We start from the raw sequence: 16,589 nt of genomic DNA, 5'->3' as shown, positions 1-16,589 counted from the left end.
AGTTAGTTACATTACATCAGGTAAATTAGGCTTGGGATCTTCATCAAGCTTGGGCTCCTCACTAGCCTTGGCATCCTCATCAAACTTAGGTTCTTCATTGTTCGCCTCCCTACTAGGTCCTGGCTTGGCCTCTGCAATCTGCTTCGTGTCTATCTTCTCTTCAGGCTTCGGCTCTGCCTCTTCAGCTTACTCTACCTCATCAGCCTTGGGATGTTCAATGTTAACCTCCACATCGGCAGACCTTGGCTCTGCCTCTATGTGCTCAGAGGGCTTTGGCTCGCCCCCTACAGCCTAAAAGAGCATCTCAACGTCTGCAGGATCAGGGAATTCTGGCTGGTTCTCCTCAGATATCTCTGTGCTATTCTTTAGTATTAATCATATCATGGTCACTCTATACTGCTCCACATAGTTCCTATCATAATTCTATAATGCGGTCTGAAAAAACAAAATTCACAATGTCAAACCGCAAATCTAGCTAAATCAATGTCCACCTAATGATTCTTCCACTTACCTTGGACATGAAGATTGGATTCATGGAGAAGAGACTCTGGAGAATTTTACTTGTTGATCCTTGTCTTTTCTTACCTTCTGCTCATGCCTCCTGTTCTGCCCTGGCTCTTGTGTTAATATCATGTGTAATATCTACAATTTTTATTTTATCCTAAGGAGCTCTTGTTGGTGGAATCATGATAATGTTTTTCATCTTTGGGTCTATAAGCTCTGCAGGGTGTAGAAGCTTCTCATACCTCCACCTAAGCCTCTTCAGTGCCTCACTATCCTTGGGCATTATAGTCATCCTATGTGCGTGGGCACACACAACACACAGGTCATTGAAGTACTCTATGACAAAGTCTTCAACAGCCTCCTGTAATAGATAGAGCAAGGATGTCCTCTTCCACCTTATGGATAGGCTCCAGTTCTCACATAACAACATATAGACTTGCACACCCTCTGGAGAGGGAGCTTGGGAACACATAACTCTACACAATTCTGTGCCTTCCTGGTCTCCCTCAGAATGTAGAAGCTCTGTGAAAATCTCCTTGTTCTGGCCTGCTTTAGAATATGGATAGGTTTTCCTTTCCTTGGCTTCTTCTGAGAGGCAGCCTTTGCGGCCAATCCAGGCCCCTTACCCTGTCTCCTTGCAGTGGCCTTTGTTCTCGCCATGATCTACCAATAAACCTGGTAGAAAGAGACATAACACAATCTGTGTGTGTGTGTGTGTGTGTGTGTGTGTGTAAATACTCAAAAAGGAAACTGTTTTCCATTGGGGAGATGACCAACGAAAGTCTTTTGATCATCTCAAACATATTTCGAGTCATGCCTTAGTCTTACAACTACTTGATTTCACTAGACCCTTTTTCGTAGTTGTCACTTATGCTAGTGGATCAACTATTTTAATGCTAGATGTCCATCCCTTGGCATTTGAGAGTAGAAAGCTAAAACCTTCTAAGCTTAATTATGAAGAGGAACGTTTGGCCATAGTACATGCTCTTTGCATGTGGAAACACTACATCATGGGTTTAGAATTCTTAATAAAGACCAACCAATGGAGCATTAGAAACCTTCTTATTCAACTCTTAATCTCTGATCTCATCATATTAAATGGGCATCATTCATTAAAATCTTTCACCCTATGATTTAGTATCAACTGAGGTTGTGCTCTATAATGTCATTGTGTTGATGCTTCAAGTCGTAGACCATTAAATAATAACATTTATGTTTTTCACATTCAATATTTTTATGTTATGCATGTGATCTTAATTTTACTTAATTTTACAAATACACTTATGCATAGCAACTACTCGCCTTTCAATAGTTACTCTTGTGCTGAAGGTTTTATATTCTTTGAAAAAGGTTATGCATGGTTTTATAAGAAATGCATGCACCACCGTATATAGGACATCGTGGCATACTCTCCACTTTAACTACTTGTAAAGAAAACTTCTATTGGCATAACATGAAAAAGAATGTAGCAAATTTTGTTTCTTCTTGCATTGTTTGTCGTATTAAGCGTCATCATGGGAAAACATATGGTCTTTTAATGCCCTTTCCAATTCCAAATGGTCTATGGGAAGAAATTTTAATGGATTTCATTATGAGATTGCCTACTACTTTGTTATATAATGATATGATGTGGACCATAGTAGGTAGATTTAGCAAACAAACATATTTTGTTCCATGTAAGAAAATGGTAAGACCGGTCCGCTTGCTGCTAAGTTGTCTATTAAAATTGTTTTCACTCATCATGGCTTTCCTAGACTCATTCTTTCTGACAGAGACTCCCGCTTTTGCAATCATTTTTTGATAGATTCATTCTCTAATTTAGGTACTAAAATGGACTTCAATTCTTCTTTCCATCCTGAGAGCAATGGCCAAACTGAGGCTACTAATAGCACTATCATGGATCTTTGTGATCTTATACTATTAGTTCACCCTCTAGTCCGGATGAGCAATTGCATATCTTGCAATTTGCTTATAATAATACCCCCATTTTTCCACAGGCAAAGGCCCCTTTGAAATCGTCTATAGTAACAAGCTACCTATCCCAGTCCTCTAAGATTGGAATATATAGGTTCCACCTTCTGTTGTGCTGACAATATTGCTTGTGAAAATACCCAAATCTTGGCCAAAGTCACTCAATCTATTCAAAAAGCTCAAGAAAGATATACCAAGCAAGTTTAACAAGAAGCGAACACCTATGAAATTTCAAGGAAATTATTACGTCTGCTTATGTTAAGAAAATTAATGACAATTCCTTCTAATTAGAAATTCTGTCTCATTGGTGTATACATAACTCTTTTAATATCAATTTACTACACCCATTTATCGAAACTCTTCTAGTTTACCCTATTCTTGATGATTTTCCCCTTTTATAAAAATACTTCGAAATCTTAGTCCACGAATAACTCTCATTCACCGTGACCAGAACACAACCTGTATTTGTACTATTTACATCGCTACTTGTTTAAGTACAAAAATCACTCTATTGAGGAAGCACAATGGCTCCCAGAATCATCGTTGTCTACCTACTATGCCATGATTACTACTTATCATTCACAGTTACCTTGATTCCAATTTTAAGTGCATAGACTTGTTAAGCACATGTTATTATTTTAAGAAGGCATTCATTGTTTTGGACAAGCCTTGTATATATGTGCTAGCTTATGTACATCCATTTATTTATTTTTACAAGATTATACTTGAAGTATAAACTTACAAATATTTATATTATAAAACTTAAAAGCTTTCCCCTAGCCCCAAGTAATCTAATATTTAAAAGCTCACTATTTTGGGTAAAGAGAGAGCCCCGTGCAAGAAAAAGCATAAATTTTATATTTTTGGAAGATATGGCCTATTGCATAAATTTTATAGTTTTGGAAGATATGGCCTATTTTGGCAATTGAATGCTTAAAAATACTCGTGTGGGGAATATGCCACACATGTAAGGGGGTGGGCACCAAACATGCTTCTCTAAAGCGGGATTTTTTTGACAACCAATCTCTCTCTATACTCATGACTTCTCTCTCTTTTCTCTACTCCTCCTCCCTACTCCCAGCCCCCCTAGGCCACCTCCTCCCCCTCTCTATACTCATGACTTCTCTCTCTTTTCCCTACTCCTCCTCCCTATGCCAAGCCCATCCTAGTCTACTGGCCCCACTAGGCCACCTCCTCCCCCATCCAACCCATCACAACCAACTCTTTTCTCTTTCCCTCTCTCTCATTGCAATTAAAGAGACGACTTGGAGACCCTACAATCATATGATGTTCAACTGTTTGAAGTTATTCCTGAAGAGTTCAAGGTGGCCTCAAATTTGTGATAAAGCTTGATGAGTGTCAAATAGTGAAGGAGAGAAAGTTAAAAAGAGTTACCATTACATTGATGATCAGGGCACTTGATCCATCTATTAAAAAGGATGATCCCATATGGTTTAGTGTTCAATCCAAAAATAATATATTTTCTTTGGGATCCTTTGAGGTTAGAGATCACTTCGTGTAAATGAATTAGCTAATGCAAGCACTGAGTGTGCATTGCGTGTGGCATACTCATGTAAAATTAATTGTTGCAAGTGGACTTAGAGGATTTCGATATCCTACATTGGGTCTTTCATAAAAGATATAGCGAGAGAAATGGCAAAATCTTGAATGTACAAGGCCACGGATAATATAGGTGGATTGGCATTGGGAGGTGATGTTAAAACTTTGAAATGTATGTACATTGTGTCAAAGGGTGCCAATTCAAAAAGTCCTTGCCTATATTGTATGTGCAGTGCAAAAGTGTTTGATAGAAGGTATTGGAAGAAGGTACCAGATAGGCACTTGAAAGACCCAAACTTCAAGCAAGTTCTCAATATTCCATTATCGAGAGTCCACATTTGTCCAATGCATACTCTTTGTAGAATCATTGAAAAACTCTTGTTTTTGTACATATGTTTTTCATGGACCTTACAACCCAATACAACAAAGGTTAAGCAGCTCCTCCATGAGTACATATCTATACTCATGCATTGGAGGACATTTGCATCAAGGCTTCACCATCGAAAACTTTCCAGGTACATCTCTGGATGGGGGGGGCATCATGGGCGAAAGCCTGGTCAATGGTACAACCTATTGCCTAGAATTTTCTTTCAAATTGCAAACCTCTCCAAGCACCGCTACCATCTTCACATATCAATGATCTCCAATCCTTAGTGAAGATAACTATATTAGCCTCGCAAGTCAACGTAATTCTTTCAACACAGAGCAGTTCAATAAGAGTCTATATGACTCAATTCTTGTACTTCATGTATATCTGCTTCATAAGAGCACTTAAATATACATAAAGACATAAAAAGCACATGAGAAGAAGCATGCAGGAAGAGGTCCTACTCAGCAACATTTGACAAGAATTCTACCACACAAGGGACATCATTGAAGGCCAACTTCTTCAAATAATGAATGTCGTTTCACTAAATCAAATGAGGAAATGAGAATCACCATCTCGTTCTAATGATTATGTCTACATTCCTCTAGATCCTTCCCTCTCTTCTCTCCCATTATTAACATCTCTTAGCATCCCCACTAACACAAATCACATGTAACCTTGATTATGATTGCCAAAAACAAAGTGAGCAAAAAACCCCCAAAAAAACATGCTTACACAAATATAAAAATGCAATCATTCGCAAAAAAACCCCACCCACCCACTTGTTATGAAAAAAAACTACTAACCTTTTCATTTACTACCTAGCCCTTCTCATTTCTTTCGGAGGAACAATGACCATTGAATCACTCAACATCAAAGCCATCTACAAGCTTGTTAATTATCCCCACATAGAGGTCTTCAACGCGATCATGAAGACGTGATCACCATTAGGAAGGGGAGAATGTTAAGCCATTCCTAGGGTTAACAAGAGCTACCGCCATTATATTACATCAAAGAGTCAAAGTAGCACCAAAAGGTCATACATTCATGATATGAAGCAATGGTATCCAAATCTACAACTTGGACGGGCACCCATAATGGTCCAATGAAATACTTAAGGTGATTCCCTCTTCAAGAGCATGTGGTAGCACGTTAGGATGAAGTCCCAACAAGTGATATACTTCATGGATATATTATGAGAGTAGTAATTGTAATAGCATTAGGCCTCTTATGAGCCTAAAGTGCTCGGCCGGCCACAATTTAAGTGAGTGTGAACACTTATGGTCATGTATAAAAGTCAATTTCTCTCATAATACAATATACTCTCCCATTGTGTAATTGAGTCTTACTCTTGCTAATCTCTCTCTAATGCATGCTAGTGAATGATGAGTGTGTGTGAGTGATGTGAGGTGAGAGGAGGGACGAGGACACATAGTGCAACTCGGTGGTGTGACAACGCTCCGGGAGGTGCGATGGAATTGCTTCTAAAGGAGTTGTAGAGTTTGGAGACCTCAAGGGTTACGAGCTCAGCCATTGGAAAGATCCTCATGACATTTGTGGTTCACCTGGTAATCTCTTATTCGTCGATGTGTTTCAAGGGGGGTTAGGGAGAGCCATAACAACGAGTTAATTTTCATGTTCACGCCACTAAACAACTCGCACGAGAAATATTACCTTCGAGGGGTGCTGCCAATAATAGAGAAAGGCATGTGCGTTCAAGTTAGGAGCCATCTGGGTGAGTGCCACAGGTGATGATGCTACAACTAGGAAATACTTATCGGAATATGCACAGAAGTCCATGGATTGAGAGTACCTCGTAGAAAAATATTAAGAGAGGACATGGAAACTTCTTCTAAGGCTATTATTGCTAACAATTCTCGAATTCAGCATGATGTAAATGACATGCATGGAGCATGCATGGTGCTCTAGATAGAGCATGTGCAATAGATATTATAAAGAACAAGTCGATGCATTGAAAGATCACGTCTCTATTTTGCATGACGAAGTGACAAGTGTCAAACTCTATGAGGTGACAAAGACGATCAAAGTGATTCCATCTCTTTCTCTGTTTTTATGTCCTTATTGTCATCGTTGCCTTGATCCTTAGCCATGTAAATGAATATGCATGCAAGTCTTTGTTTTTACCTTGCTCCTTAACCATGCCCATGTAAATGAATGCACATGCAAGTTTAAATCTGTAAACTGCAATGTCATGTGCATACGTACGTAAGTGATTATAGTTTTTAATGCACACACTGACATAAATACATACACATACCCTTGTATAATATGTTTATGTAGCTATGAATGTGTGGAAATAGTAGATGAGGGTTATTGACTTAGTTCTGTTCTCCAGTGGAAGATGGTAGCTTGAAGGCAAAATGGATTATTGGAAGTGCATTATAATTCATGTTTTAGCACTTGAACGATGCCATTTCTTAGATGTCACACGTAGAGCCCATCCCAATGTTGCTAGAGAAATAAGAGTGCTTAAAAATCAAACATCTAGGATATAGAGAAGGAAGGGTGAAACTATTAGGAGGGGGTACACGAATGTAGGGAGCAACATGCGTTTAATAATCAAACCCAGAATATGCTAGTATAAACTTCTACAGCGAGAGTCGCAGTAGTTGATCCAAATCAATATATATTTACTCATTTGGATGACACATGTAAAGCCCATCCCAACATTGCTACACAAAGAATAGTGGTGGTTAGAAATCAAGCATCTAGGTCTATTGAACAAAGGGTGGTAGTTAGTAGAGGAGTAAGTACATGTAGGGATCAACTTGAGTGTAATAATCAAGGCCAAAATGTGACACTACAAACTTCTAAACAAAGAGTAGAGTAGTTAATCAAGATCAAAATACAAAAGAAAGGATGGCATATGTTAGAAGAAGAATAAGTGTATGTAAGGATCAACTTGAGTGTATCAATCAAGCTTGGGATGTGACACTACAGAGTTGTATAGAGAGAGTAGTAATACTTGATCCAGATCAAAATAGTTTCACTCATTTGGAAGGAAATAGAGCTTGCAAGGAGCATGGTTCATGGATCAGAGGTGATGCCAGGGTCAAGAGTGATGTGCCAGGATCAACTTGAGTGTATCAATCAAGCCTCCAATGTGACACTACAGAGTTCTATAGAGAGAGTAGTAATACTTGATCCAGATCAAAATAGTTTCACACATTTGGAAGGAAATAGAGGTTCTCACTACTCTATTTGCAAGGAGCATGGTTCATGGATTAGAGGTGATGTGCCAGGGTCAAGAGTCTCGTGTCTTTATATTTCTCATCAATATCTTACAAAAGATGACATAAGGCATCCAAGAACATATCCATTATTTTTTGGTGCATGTGGGTTAAAGCATGGTTAGGTGGTACCAGTTTTCTGCTTTCAAGTAGAAAAAAGATGACTGATTTTAGTGTTCCTATTGTGGTTTTAAATTCTAAATAATATTCTTCAAAGTACTTTTGTGGACAAGAATCTTAAAATGTACTACTTGTACTTCTAAATTTACCTAAAACTCTCTAAATCAAAATAACAGTAGTATTAAAAGTAGTGTCAAAGACATTGCTTTTTATACTACCTATCCATGTTTTCACCCATGTAGTGTTCACACTCATTTGGAGGTGTGGATTATATTTGTGGTTTTTCCCATGCTCAATTATGAAAAGAAGAGATAAGAATACTCCATCGATAAGTTATGGGGAGGCATTGTTGTGGAGCTAGGAAGGTATCTTTATTGGCCGTAGAGAATCCCCTTAAGGCTATAAAGCTTTTTTGCTCAGTTGGTGATGCCAAAGGCAAGTAATTCTGAAAGGATATGCAAGCTTACAATAATGCCTTAGTTTTTTCTTTGCTCAGTGCTTAGATTGATAATTTGGGATGAGGCATCGATGACATATCGATATGCCTTCGCATTAGATACTGAGACATAACATCTAATGACAAGCTCTTTGGTGGAAAGGTCATGCTTTTTGGTGCATATTTCAAAAAAAATGTGCTAGTTGTTCTAAAGGGGGGAAGAGAGGGCGTTGTCAATTCAACATTGTGCCATTCAAAAATCTAAAGAGAGAACAAACTGTGTTAAAGATTATTGAAAATATGCGTGTTCTTCAAATGCAAGTAAATCGATGGAGCAAGAATTTGCATGGTGGATCCTCAACATTGGTAATGGGACTATACGTAGTGAAATGGAAGGTGTTGTGTCAATCCCTCCCAAAATGCTTCTTCAAATAGGGTCTATGCAATAACCCATTGAATGGGTGTGTACACGAGGCTTTTAAGAATTGGAGTCTATGTAAGTTTTTTTTAAGAGCGTGATGTTAAGGTTGATGCTATTAATGGCATTGCTTTAAGTGTAATGCCTGTAGAGGACAAGGAATTCTTAAGTGCAGATTCTATGTCTAAAGAAGCTAGTGAGGCTAACCTTTTGTACATAAAATAATATCTTAATAGCTTGAATTTAGGTGGCGAAAATGCTCCTATTATTTTGATGCCAAATTTAGATCCACAAAAACGATTATAAATGCAATGGGACAAGATTAATATATAAGCACTTCCATTCCTAAGGTTATAGAAGCATAAATAATTACATGTATAAATATTGGGAATAGGGTTTTCATCCCTAGAATAACTTTCATACCAAGTACTTTATAGTTTTCTTTTGATATGAGGCGAAGGTAATTTCTTGTGAAGCTTGCATTTATCATGCCTATTAACAAATCACACGGACAAACATTATCAATTCTAGGGTTATACTTGGTGACACCTATATCAACGACACAATTATATGTGGCTTTCTCACGAGTGAGATTATCCACAAAAACGATTATAAATGCAATGGTACAAGATTAATATATAAGCACTTCCATTCCTAAGGTTATAGAAGCATAAATAATTACATGTATAAATATTGGGAATAGGGTTTTCATCCCTAGAATAACTTTCATACCAAGTACTTTATAGTTTTCTTTTGATATGAGGCGAAGGTAATTTCTTGTGAATCTTGCATTTATCATGCCTATTAATAAATCACACGGACAAACATTATCAATTCTAGGGTTATACTTGGTGACACCTATATCAACGACACAATTATATGTGGCTTTCTCACGAGTGAGATTATCAAATGGTGTGAAAGTATTTATTTCAAACACTACATCTAAAACTCACATAAGCACTTCTGGTATTGTTTGCACCCCGAATGTGGTGTTCCAAGAGGTCTTGCATTGGCTTCAAGATGAATGTAGAGGTAATTTGATAAGTTTTTTTTTTGGTGATTTTTTAGGTCATTTACTTAACTAGTGTTTGTGTGATACAAATTAATATTGGCATTTCCTTTATACTTACAATTTCTTTTTGGATTTTTTGGCTTCATATAGGATTAGAATGAGGAGCTATTTTATGCTGACTCCTTTTGTATTTCTCGTTGAATCCTCTGCTTAGATGGAAGATACACAATTGTAAAAGCACTTAGGGTGTTGCTTATGTGTCTTGAGTAATAACACTAATGTCCTTTACCTTAGAAATTATACAAATCCCTTTCTATGGAGAGCTTCTATCCCTACTCAGTTATTGGTTGAGCTCTTGGACATGGCAAAATTTATGAAAAATATTCTAAACTTTTTTGGATAATTATTAAGGAGATAGTGTTCTCTGGTATATGCATGCGTATAAGGGATGGTGTTATTATAATAAGTACATTCTTGATGTATCTATGTTTTTTTTAACTTTTTGGATGTGATCCTTGCTATTTTTGACTGAGTGTTTTGTTTTAGCTTGATGGGGTTGTAGGCTCTAAGATTCCATTTAGATGTGTTCTTTTTGGTTACCAAAAGCCTATTAACTAGGAGTCTATGGGGCATGGTTGTAATGAGGACTATTTATATAGCTTTTTTGAGGTCAATATGTACTCTTGTCGAAGAAGATGCGACATCTATTACCAAGGTTGGTTGAATATCGTAATTATATGATTGTAGAGCTCTTTGTCTTTGAAAATTCAAAGTTCTTATGGATCGTATGTATTAACTAGGTATAGGTCAAGTCCAAGATATAAGTAGTCTATTTTGTTAGCTATCTGTGTGATGCTGATTAAGTTTGAGAATTTTTTTGTGCTTATAAAGCTTTCTATTTTAATAGCCTCTACACGCACGTTAACACGTATATACTTTAAATAGGATTAGGATGATAGGATCTTTTGCATTTGTCACCAAGTTTGCTACTCAAGTTGAAGGCACACAAATGTGCAAGTGCTAATAAGTATTTAACTTATATATTTTTAATAATAGTACTAATTTTTTTTACCTAAGAAAATATGCAGATCCCTTTGATGGAGAGCTCCTGTATGTGCTCGGGATCTTCTTTTTATAGCAGGTTCATTCTTGATGTGGTTGTGTTTATATTTAAATTCTCTACTCTCTATATGTGATTGGTTCTTCAATGGAGTCTTCAATGGAGAATACATTTCGCTTGGGTTTTATAAGGTAGATCTTCACAGGGTTACATGCCCTTGCAGTAAAAATTACATCATTGTGTCTTACTTAGGCTATCGAGAGCCTATTGAGATTGGCAAGCTATTGGGCATGGTCATGCTAATAACTATATATATAGCTTTTTGAGGCCTACCCATACGCTTGTCCATGAAAGTACGTCGTCTATTAACTAGGGTATGTTAAATATTATGATTGTATAATTGTAAAGTTCTTTTGTTTCAAAAATCTAAAGTTTTTAATGGGTTTTTATGTATCACCTAGGTACATGTCAATTTAACAATAGAGCTGGCAGTTTTGAGTAAAAGCACTATCACAGCATACACAAGACAACACGTAGACGTTGCCTTTTTGATGAAGGAGGCTCTACGTCTACAACACACCAACATTTTGTGGCACTATCTAGATATATTATATCTTGCAGTTTAGGGTTATTGTATATAGGTTTTTTTAGTGCTTCTTATATAGGTTAACCTTCGTCTGTGAAACATTTTGGGACTTTTTCGGTGACCACTTTATAGCTTATGGGGACTTTTATATGTAAAGCATTTTGGGCACCACATTTTCATATAGTTTTCAAATGTATTATTTTTTGTGTATAATGTTCATTCATGATTATAATTATCATTTTGCTCATTTACAAATTTTCAAGTTGAGAGAGAGAGAGAGAGAGAGAGAGAGAGAGAGAGAGAGATACCTATCATTTGTGTCCCAAAGTGTAAGCTTTGATGAGACATTGGCATTGGACAATAAGGTTGTGTGAGATTGATGAGAAGACGGTAGGGAGATATGTAAGCTAATATAAAAAGGACCATAGAGATGTGGTGAGAAAAATATTCCCATTGAATTCGTGGAAGACCTTTGTTTGAGCATTTGAGTGAAATTATGCCCAGCCCCTACTCTTCTAAGAAGGGTGAGGCTACTCACATGTCTAATGGAGGATGCTACATCCAAGCCTTTAGGGTGTTTACACATCGCTGAGTGCCCGCCAAAGGTGAGTGGGTGGCGGGCGCTCAACTTTTACACACTGCCTCTGCTGAAACTAGTTTTAAAGGCTTCAATGTCACAAATCGCTTATATCCAAGTCACGGTTCGGGAAAACAATTTTAGGGTAAAGGAACTAAATCCTTTTCACCACTAAATGAGAAGGAAATTGCTATTTTTGAGATGGTATTTTCTATGTGAACTTAGAAAATATAACTAAAACTTGTAAAATTTGAAAGGGTTTTATTACCTTCTCATAAGAATTTGAGAAGGATTTTCCCGAAGTTGAACAAGTTTTAGGCCAAAGCGAACCCGTCTTTTCCCGAACCCTAATCCAAGTGGAAAGGTGCCACTGGCAGATCCCGAGTTCAAGTCCCAACGGGCGCTTGGACGGGGACCCTGCCTGCCCAAGTTTTCATCCGTCCCTTTTTTTGTGGCTCAAATCAACAACAGCCACGTCGTCCACACGCCCGTGTCGGACGAGTATGTCCGCTTGGTCTGTAAAGACCGCATCACTCAATGTCTATTTCACGTGTTCGGGTACTTATTTTTTTTAAATGTGGAAAATAACCACCGCCCTTGCTTGTGAACAATTTTGCCTACGTACACATGGAAAGAGCTGACGATGATTTTGAAAATAGAAGCAATCTGCGCTCATACTTAAGGAGCAAGAATAAGAAACATTGATATTGACCTAAAGCGAGCAATTCGTGAAGAGGTCCGTGTAGCTAGTCAAGGGCTGCGGGTCTCACCTCTTCGCTTGTGAATCAAGTTTCTGCCCATTCAATTTTATGCAACCATACCCAATGCCCATGCTTCTCCTTGCCTGGAAATTTGTCGTCACACTATTAATCTGTAGAAAACTCACTCTCAAGTACATGGTGCATACGTTAACTTTCAATTTTAAACAAATACGTTCAAATAGTGGAGTTGGAGGTTAAGTTGCTAAAGCTTAAGAGCTCAGGGATGCCCATCGGTCACCTGGCCCACAACCCCGGTGAACACCTCTATTCCCACGGCGACTTCCTCCCTTCCGAGCTCCTTACGCAAGTCCATTGCCGTCGTCGTCTCCAGGCTCCTCTCCATTATCGGCGGCATGCCCGGGCCGTAACCTATTGTGCGGTGGTGGTGCTGTGGTTACCCGGGCCACCGGCCACCGGGTGGCCAAACGTGTGCACAGCCCCAAAGACGGCCACGTCTGGATAATGGAGGTTAATGGCTCCAACTTGCAAGTCACTTCACCTCCAGGCTCCAAGTCACGTCACCCCCCTCTCCACGACAAAAAAGAAAGTAAGCCCCCGTCTGAATCAGCAGGGGGACATTCACAAAGCTTTCAGGGACACGTGGAAGAGGTGGGCTGAAGGAGATTGAGGCCGGCAGCAGTGCCACGTACCCCGGGGCCTGGACTGAGCGCTCGTGTGGGTGGGATTTGCCCAGCACTGCCCGGAGGGCCACAGCCCCCTCACACGGAGGCGGCTGGGGAGTCGGGACTGCGAGAAAGGGCTACTTCCACCAAAAATTTAATATACCTGTTGTGTGATTGGCCAAGGCAGGGATGGCGGCGGCAAGACCGCCGGCCGCTAGGCCCGAGGCAACCAATGTGGGAGGGCCCAGCCTGTAGGAAAACCACGGCTCTTCCCGGCAAACCAGGTAGCGGTATATATTATCTTATCGGGAGCAGGTATAAGTTTAGTTTGCTGAAAACTTTAAGCATTGTAAATCGAAATGACCAAGCATCCCCATCCTTTGGCAAACATACCCCGCCCGCCCCCCTACCTAGTACAGCCTTCCACCAGCCAACTGCACAGGTTTCCGCTTCCCCTCTGCACCGTTACTTTTGCTCATTGGTATAGTTGTTCGTTAATCTCTCGCTTTCTTTGAATATTATTTACCCTTTAATTTATGTATGGATGCAGGTAATAATCTCAGCCTTTATCTCCTACTACAGCTACAGGCTTTCCTATGGCTGGAAACAACACCAACAAGAGGCCCTTCTATTCTGCTAGTTTTGATGGGGCCTCCTCGGATCATGAGATGATGGAGGATGATGGAGAGTGCATTCCGTTGCAGCCCGGAGAGAAGCGTGCCCGGAGACTTACAGTAGAGCAAGTGAGGGCTCTTGAAAAGGCCTTTGACGTGGATAACAAGCTGGAGCCCGAGAGGAAGCTGCAATTGGCCAACCAACTAGCTCTGCAAGAGAGGCAAGTGGCTGTCTGGTTTCAGAACCGCCGAGCCAGGTGGAAAACGAAGCAAATGGAGAGGGACTTCCACTCTCTCAAGAAGAAGATGGAGCTGCTCAAATCTGACCATGACAAACTAATCAGAGACAAGGGGCTTCTAGAAGCCGAGGTAGGGCCACGTTTATCCTACTTCTTACTTGAAGAATTCCGTCCCCTTTACTTGATTTATTCCTTCCCCTTCATGGATCAATCCTACCATAGCGTAATCTCTATACTACAAATACGTCCTTCTTTGCAGGTTCAAAGATTGAAATGTGAGCTGAACAATAAGGATAAAGTTGTGAAGTTGGAACTGGAAGTACCGACGCAGCAAGAAAGGAGCATTTCTCCAGATGCATCTCATGTCAGAGAAGTTGAGCAGAGTGCATGCACGCAACAAAAAGAAAAAGATGGAAGTCGCAGCCTCAATGCTGCTGCAGCTGATGACACCAGCTGCGATGCTGCAAGCGTCGTTGATAACATAGACAGCCCCATTAGCAGATCAACCCATGAGGACCACCAAAGCAGCTTCTCTCTTGTGTATTATCCAGGATCAGAGACGGCCATTATCCAACCGGAAACCTTAGGCCTCCTCAATGATGCAAATATTTTACCTGAGTTCTACGATGCAAGGATGATCTCATGTGGACTGCGAGCCGGCATCAAAGCAGAATTAGACGTATTTTCCGAAGAAGTCGAAAGCACCACCGGCTTTGTTCCTTTCGATTGGTGGGAAGCCAACTAATTATGTACTTGTATTAGTACATACGGCTTGTTCGTCACCACTCGATATGTTAATCAACTCGGTTTGATTGCCTTGATTATGAAAATTGATCAACTTGTAATATGTTTTCGGATTGGGCTTCTTGCAGCAAGCATTATTAATTCAAACGGTAATCTGCCGTGTTGCATGCTTCTGATATAGCATTCGCTAACGCACAGACAAAGATTCCCGGCGTCGAAATTTAGCTCTCTTCATGCCATCTACAATTGTTCCATGAAATTATAAATTATAGTAACTTAAAGTATAGCTTGCTTTATTGGGTCATGCTACACACTTATAATCGTAAGGACCAAATTCCAAAACCAGTTTAGTGAAGGTAAGTTCATTTTGATTTGGCGGAGGCTCAATCAAGAATTGATCACCATAGCTGCGAGATAGGTCCCACCGATTCCCCACAGTGTTTGGTAAAACAACTATAATGAAGGTCGTCATGTGTATACTTTGTAGAAGAACGTTGCTAGAAGGTCGCAAATGAGGATTACTTTGGTGTACAGATGGTAGTGGTCTCGCGATCCCTCTTCACGTAAATTATCGGACGGTAGCTTTGCTGCACCGAAACGAACTTTGACATTAACGAAGAAGCTGGTACGAATCCTGGCTCCTGAGTCGCGAGTCCTGACTCCTGAGTACAGAAGCTACGTTATGGCCTTAGATCAAGTCGAAAGGATTTTGAAACCGTCGTCCAAACTACGGGTGTCCTTCATTTTGTAACAATACTGGGATCACAATGAATCCAAAATTCAATCGAGCTTTGCAAAATCCACGTAATCAATTAGGAGTCAAACAGAGCCTTAATCACCTAAGAGCCTGTTCTCACGGTTAATATAGTGACCCTCCAGTGGGTAGCTGGTAGTCTACCGATCAATCTAGGGCCCTGTTTCCACGAGCCTCTCTGGACGAAGCCAGCTTCTTTGTGGCTGCGGGCCCTCTGGCAACCAGTCTTTGTGAGGGCCCTGGTTTCTATGGATTTTGTTTTCAAACTTTTTACCTTGGTTAAAAAGCTCGTGTCCACAGGAGCATAAAATAGTTTGGGAAGAGATGGAAAGAAAAGGAGCACTTTTTCCTAAAAAAGAATACATGCCCCTGATTAATGCAGCGCCCTGACTAATACAACTATTGTTTTGACCTTTTTTGGTGGAAGACGGTAGAACAAGGTTGGTTACCAGCTCGCTAGCTAGGGGTTTGGCAACCATTGCAAACAAATTCTACAACCAACTTCTGGTGCATGGAGTAACTTGAACCCTATGGAGTAACTTGAACCCCCCCTCAGTTTGCACTTGGTTGCGTCCTAGGACGAAGCCAACTTCTGCGTGGAAACAAAGCCTAGGATGCCCCCAATCCTAGTGGGCCTTTGGTTGCCGGTGCCTGCCATCTTTCCTTCTGAATAGCTTTGAGTTCTTGCTCCTAAAGGCACCAGTAACCCGTCAAATTGGCAAGCTGACGAGAAATCAATTCATGCAGTTTAGCGCAGATTACAGCCTATTATGTTCTTGCGACTTTCGAAAAAAAACACACTGTGGTGGTATTTGTACTCTTATACTAAGGGCTGGTTTCCACGAAGGTTTAAATTGCCAACTGGGATATTTAAATGCAAGAAGACAGTTATTTGAGCTCGTTTGTGGTTGTAACTTGTGAAGTGGGTATGTTCTTTCGACTTTTGAAAAAAACGTTGCACCATGGAGGCATACTAAGGGCCGGTTTCCACG

The 16,589-nt window shown here is 39.9% G+C and overlaps 1 protein-coding gene across 5 annotated transcripts; it reads left to right on the top strand.

Annotated features, from left to right (window-relative positions):
- Positions 1-12,646: 12,646 nt before the first annotated feature.
- Positions 12,647-15,082, top strand: LOC147616269 (homeobox-leucine zipper protein HAT5-like). Of its 5 annotated transcripts, none has more exons than XM_086777291.1 (3): positions 12,647-13,688; positions 13,797-14,229; positions 14,359-15,082. In XM_086777291.1, the coding sequence occupies exons 2-3, from the start codon at positions 13,843-13,845 to the stop codon at positions 14,842-14,844; spliced, it is 873 nt and encodes a 290-aa protein (XP_086633417.1). In that variant the 5' UTR covers positions 12,647-13,688; positions 13,797-13,842; the 3' UTR covers positions 14,845-15,082. The 5 variants fall into 5 exon arrangements, with proteins under 5 accessions (XP_086633417.1, XP_086633416.1, XP_086633419.1 ...); XM_086777290.1 differs by having other exon boundaries at positions 13,330-13,530; positions 13,829-14,229; XM_086777293.1 differs by having other exon boundaries at positions 13,348-13,727; positions 13,829-14,229.
- The last annotated feature ends 1,507 nt before the right edge of the window (positions 15,083-16,589 follow it).

The sequence above is a fragment of the Cibotium barometz genome, chromosome 38, assembly GCF_041138505.1.
Source record: "Cibotium barometz isolate CiBa-2024 chromosome 38, ASM4113850v1, whole genome shotgun sequence".
In the NCBI taxonomy this organism is placed as follows: domain Eukaryota; kingdom Viridiplantae; phylum Streptophyta; class Polypodiopsida; order Cyatheales; family Cibotiaceae; genus Cibotium; species Cibotium barometz.
Note: the sequence above shows the minus strand (reverse complement) of the source record. Positions and strands in the feature narration are given on the sequence as shown.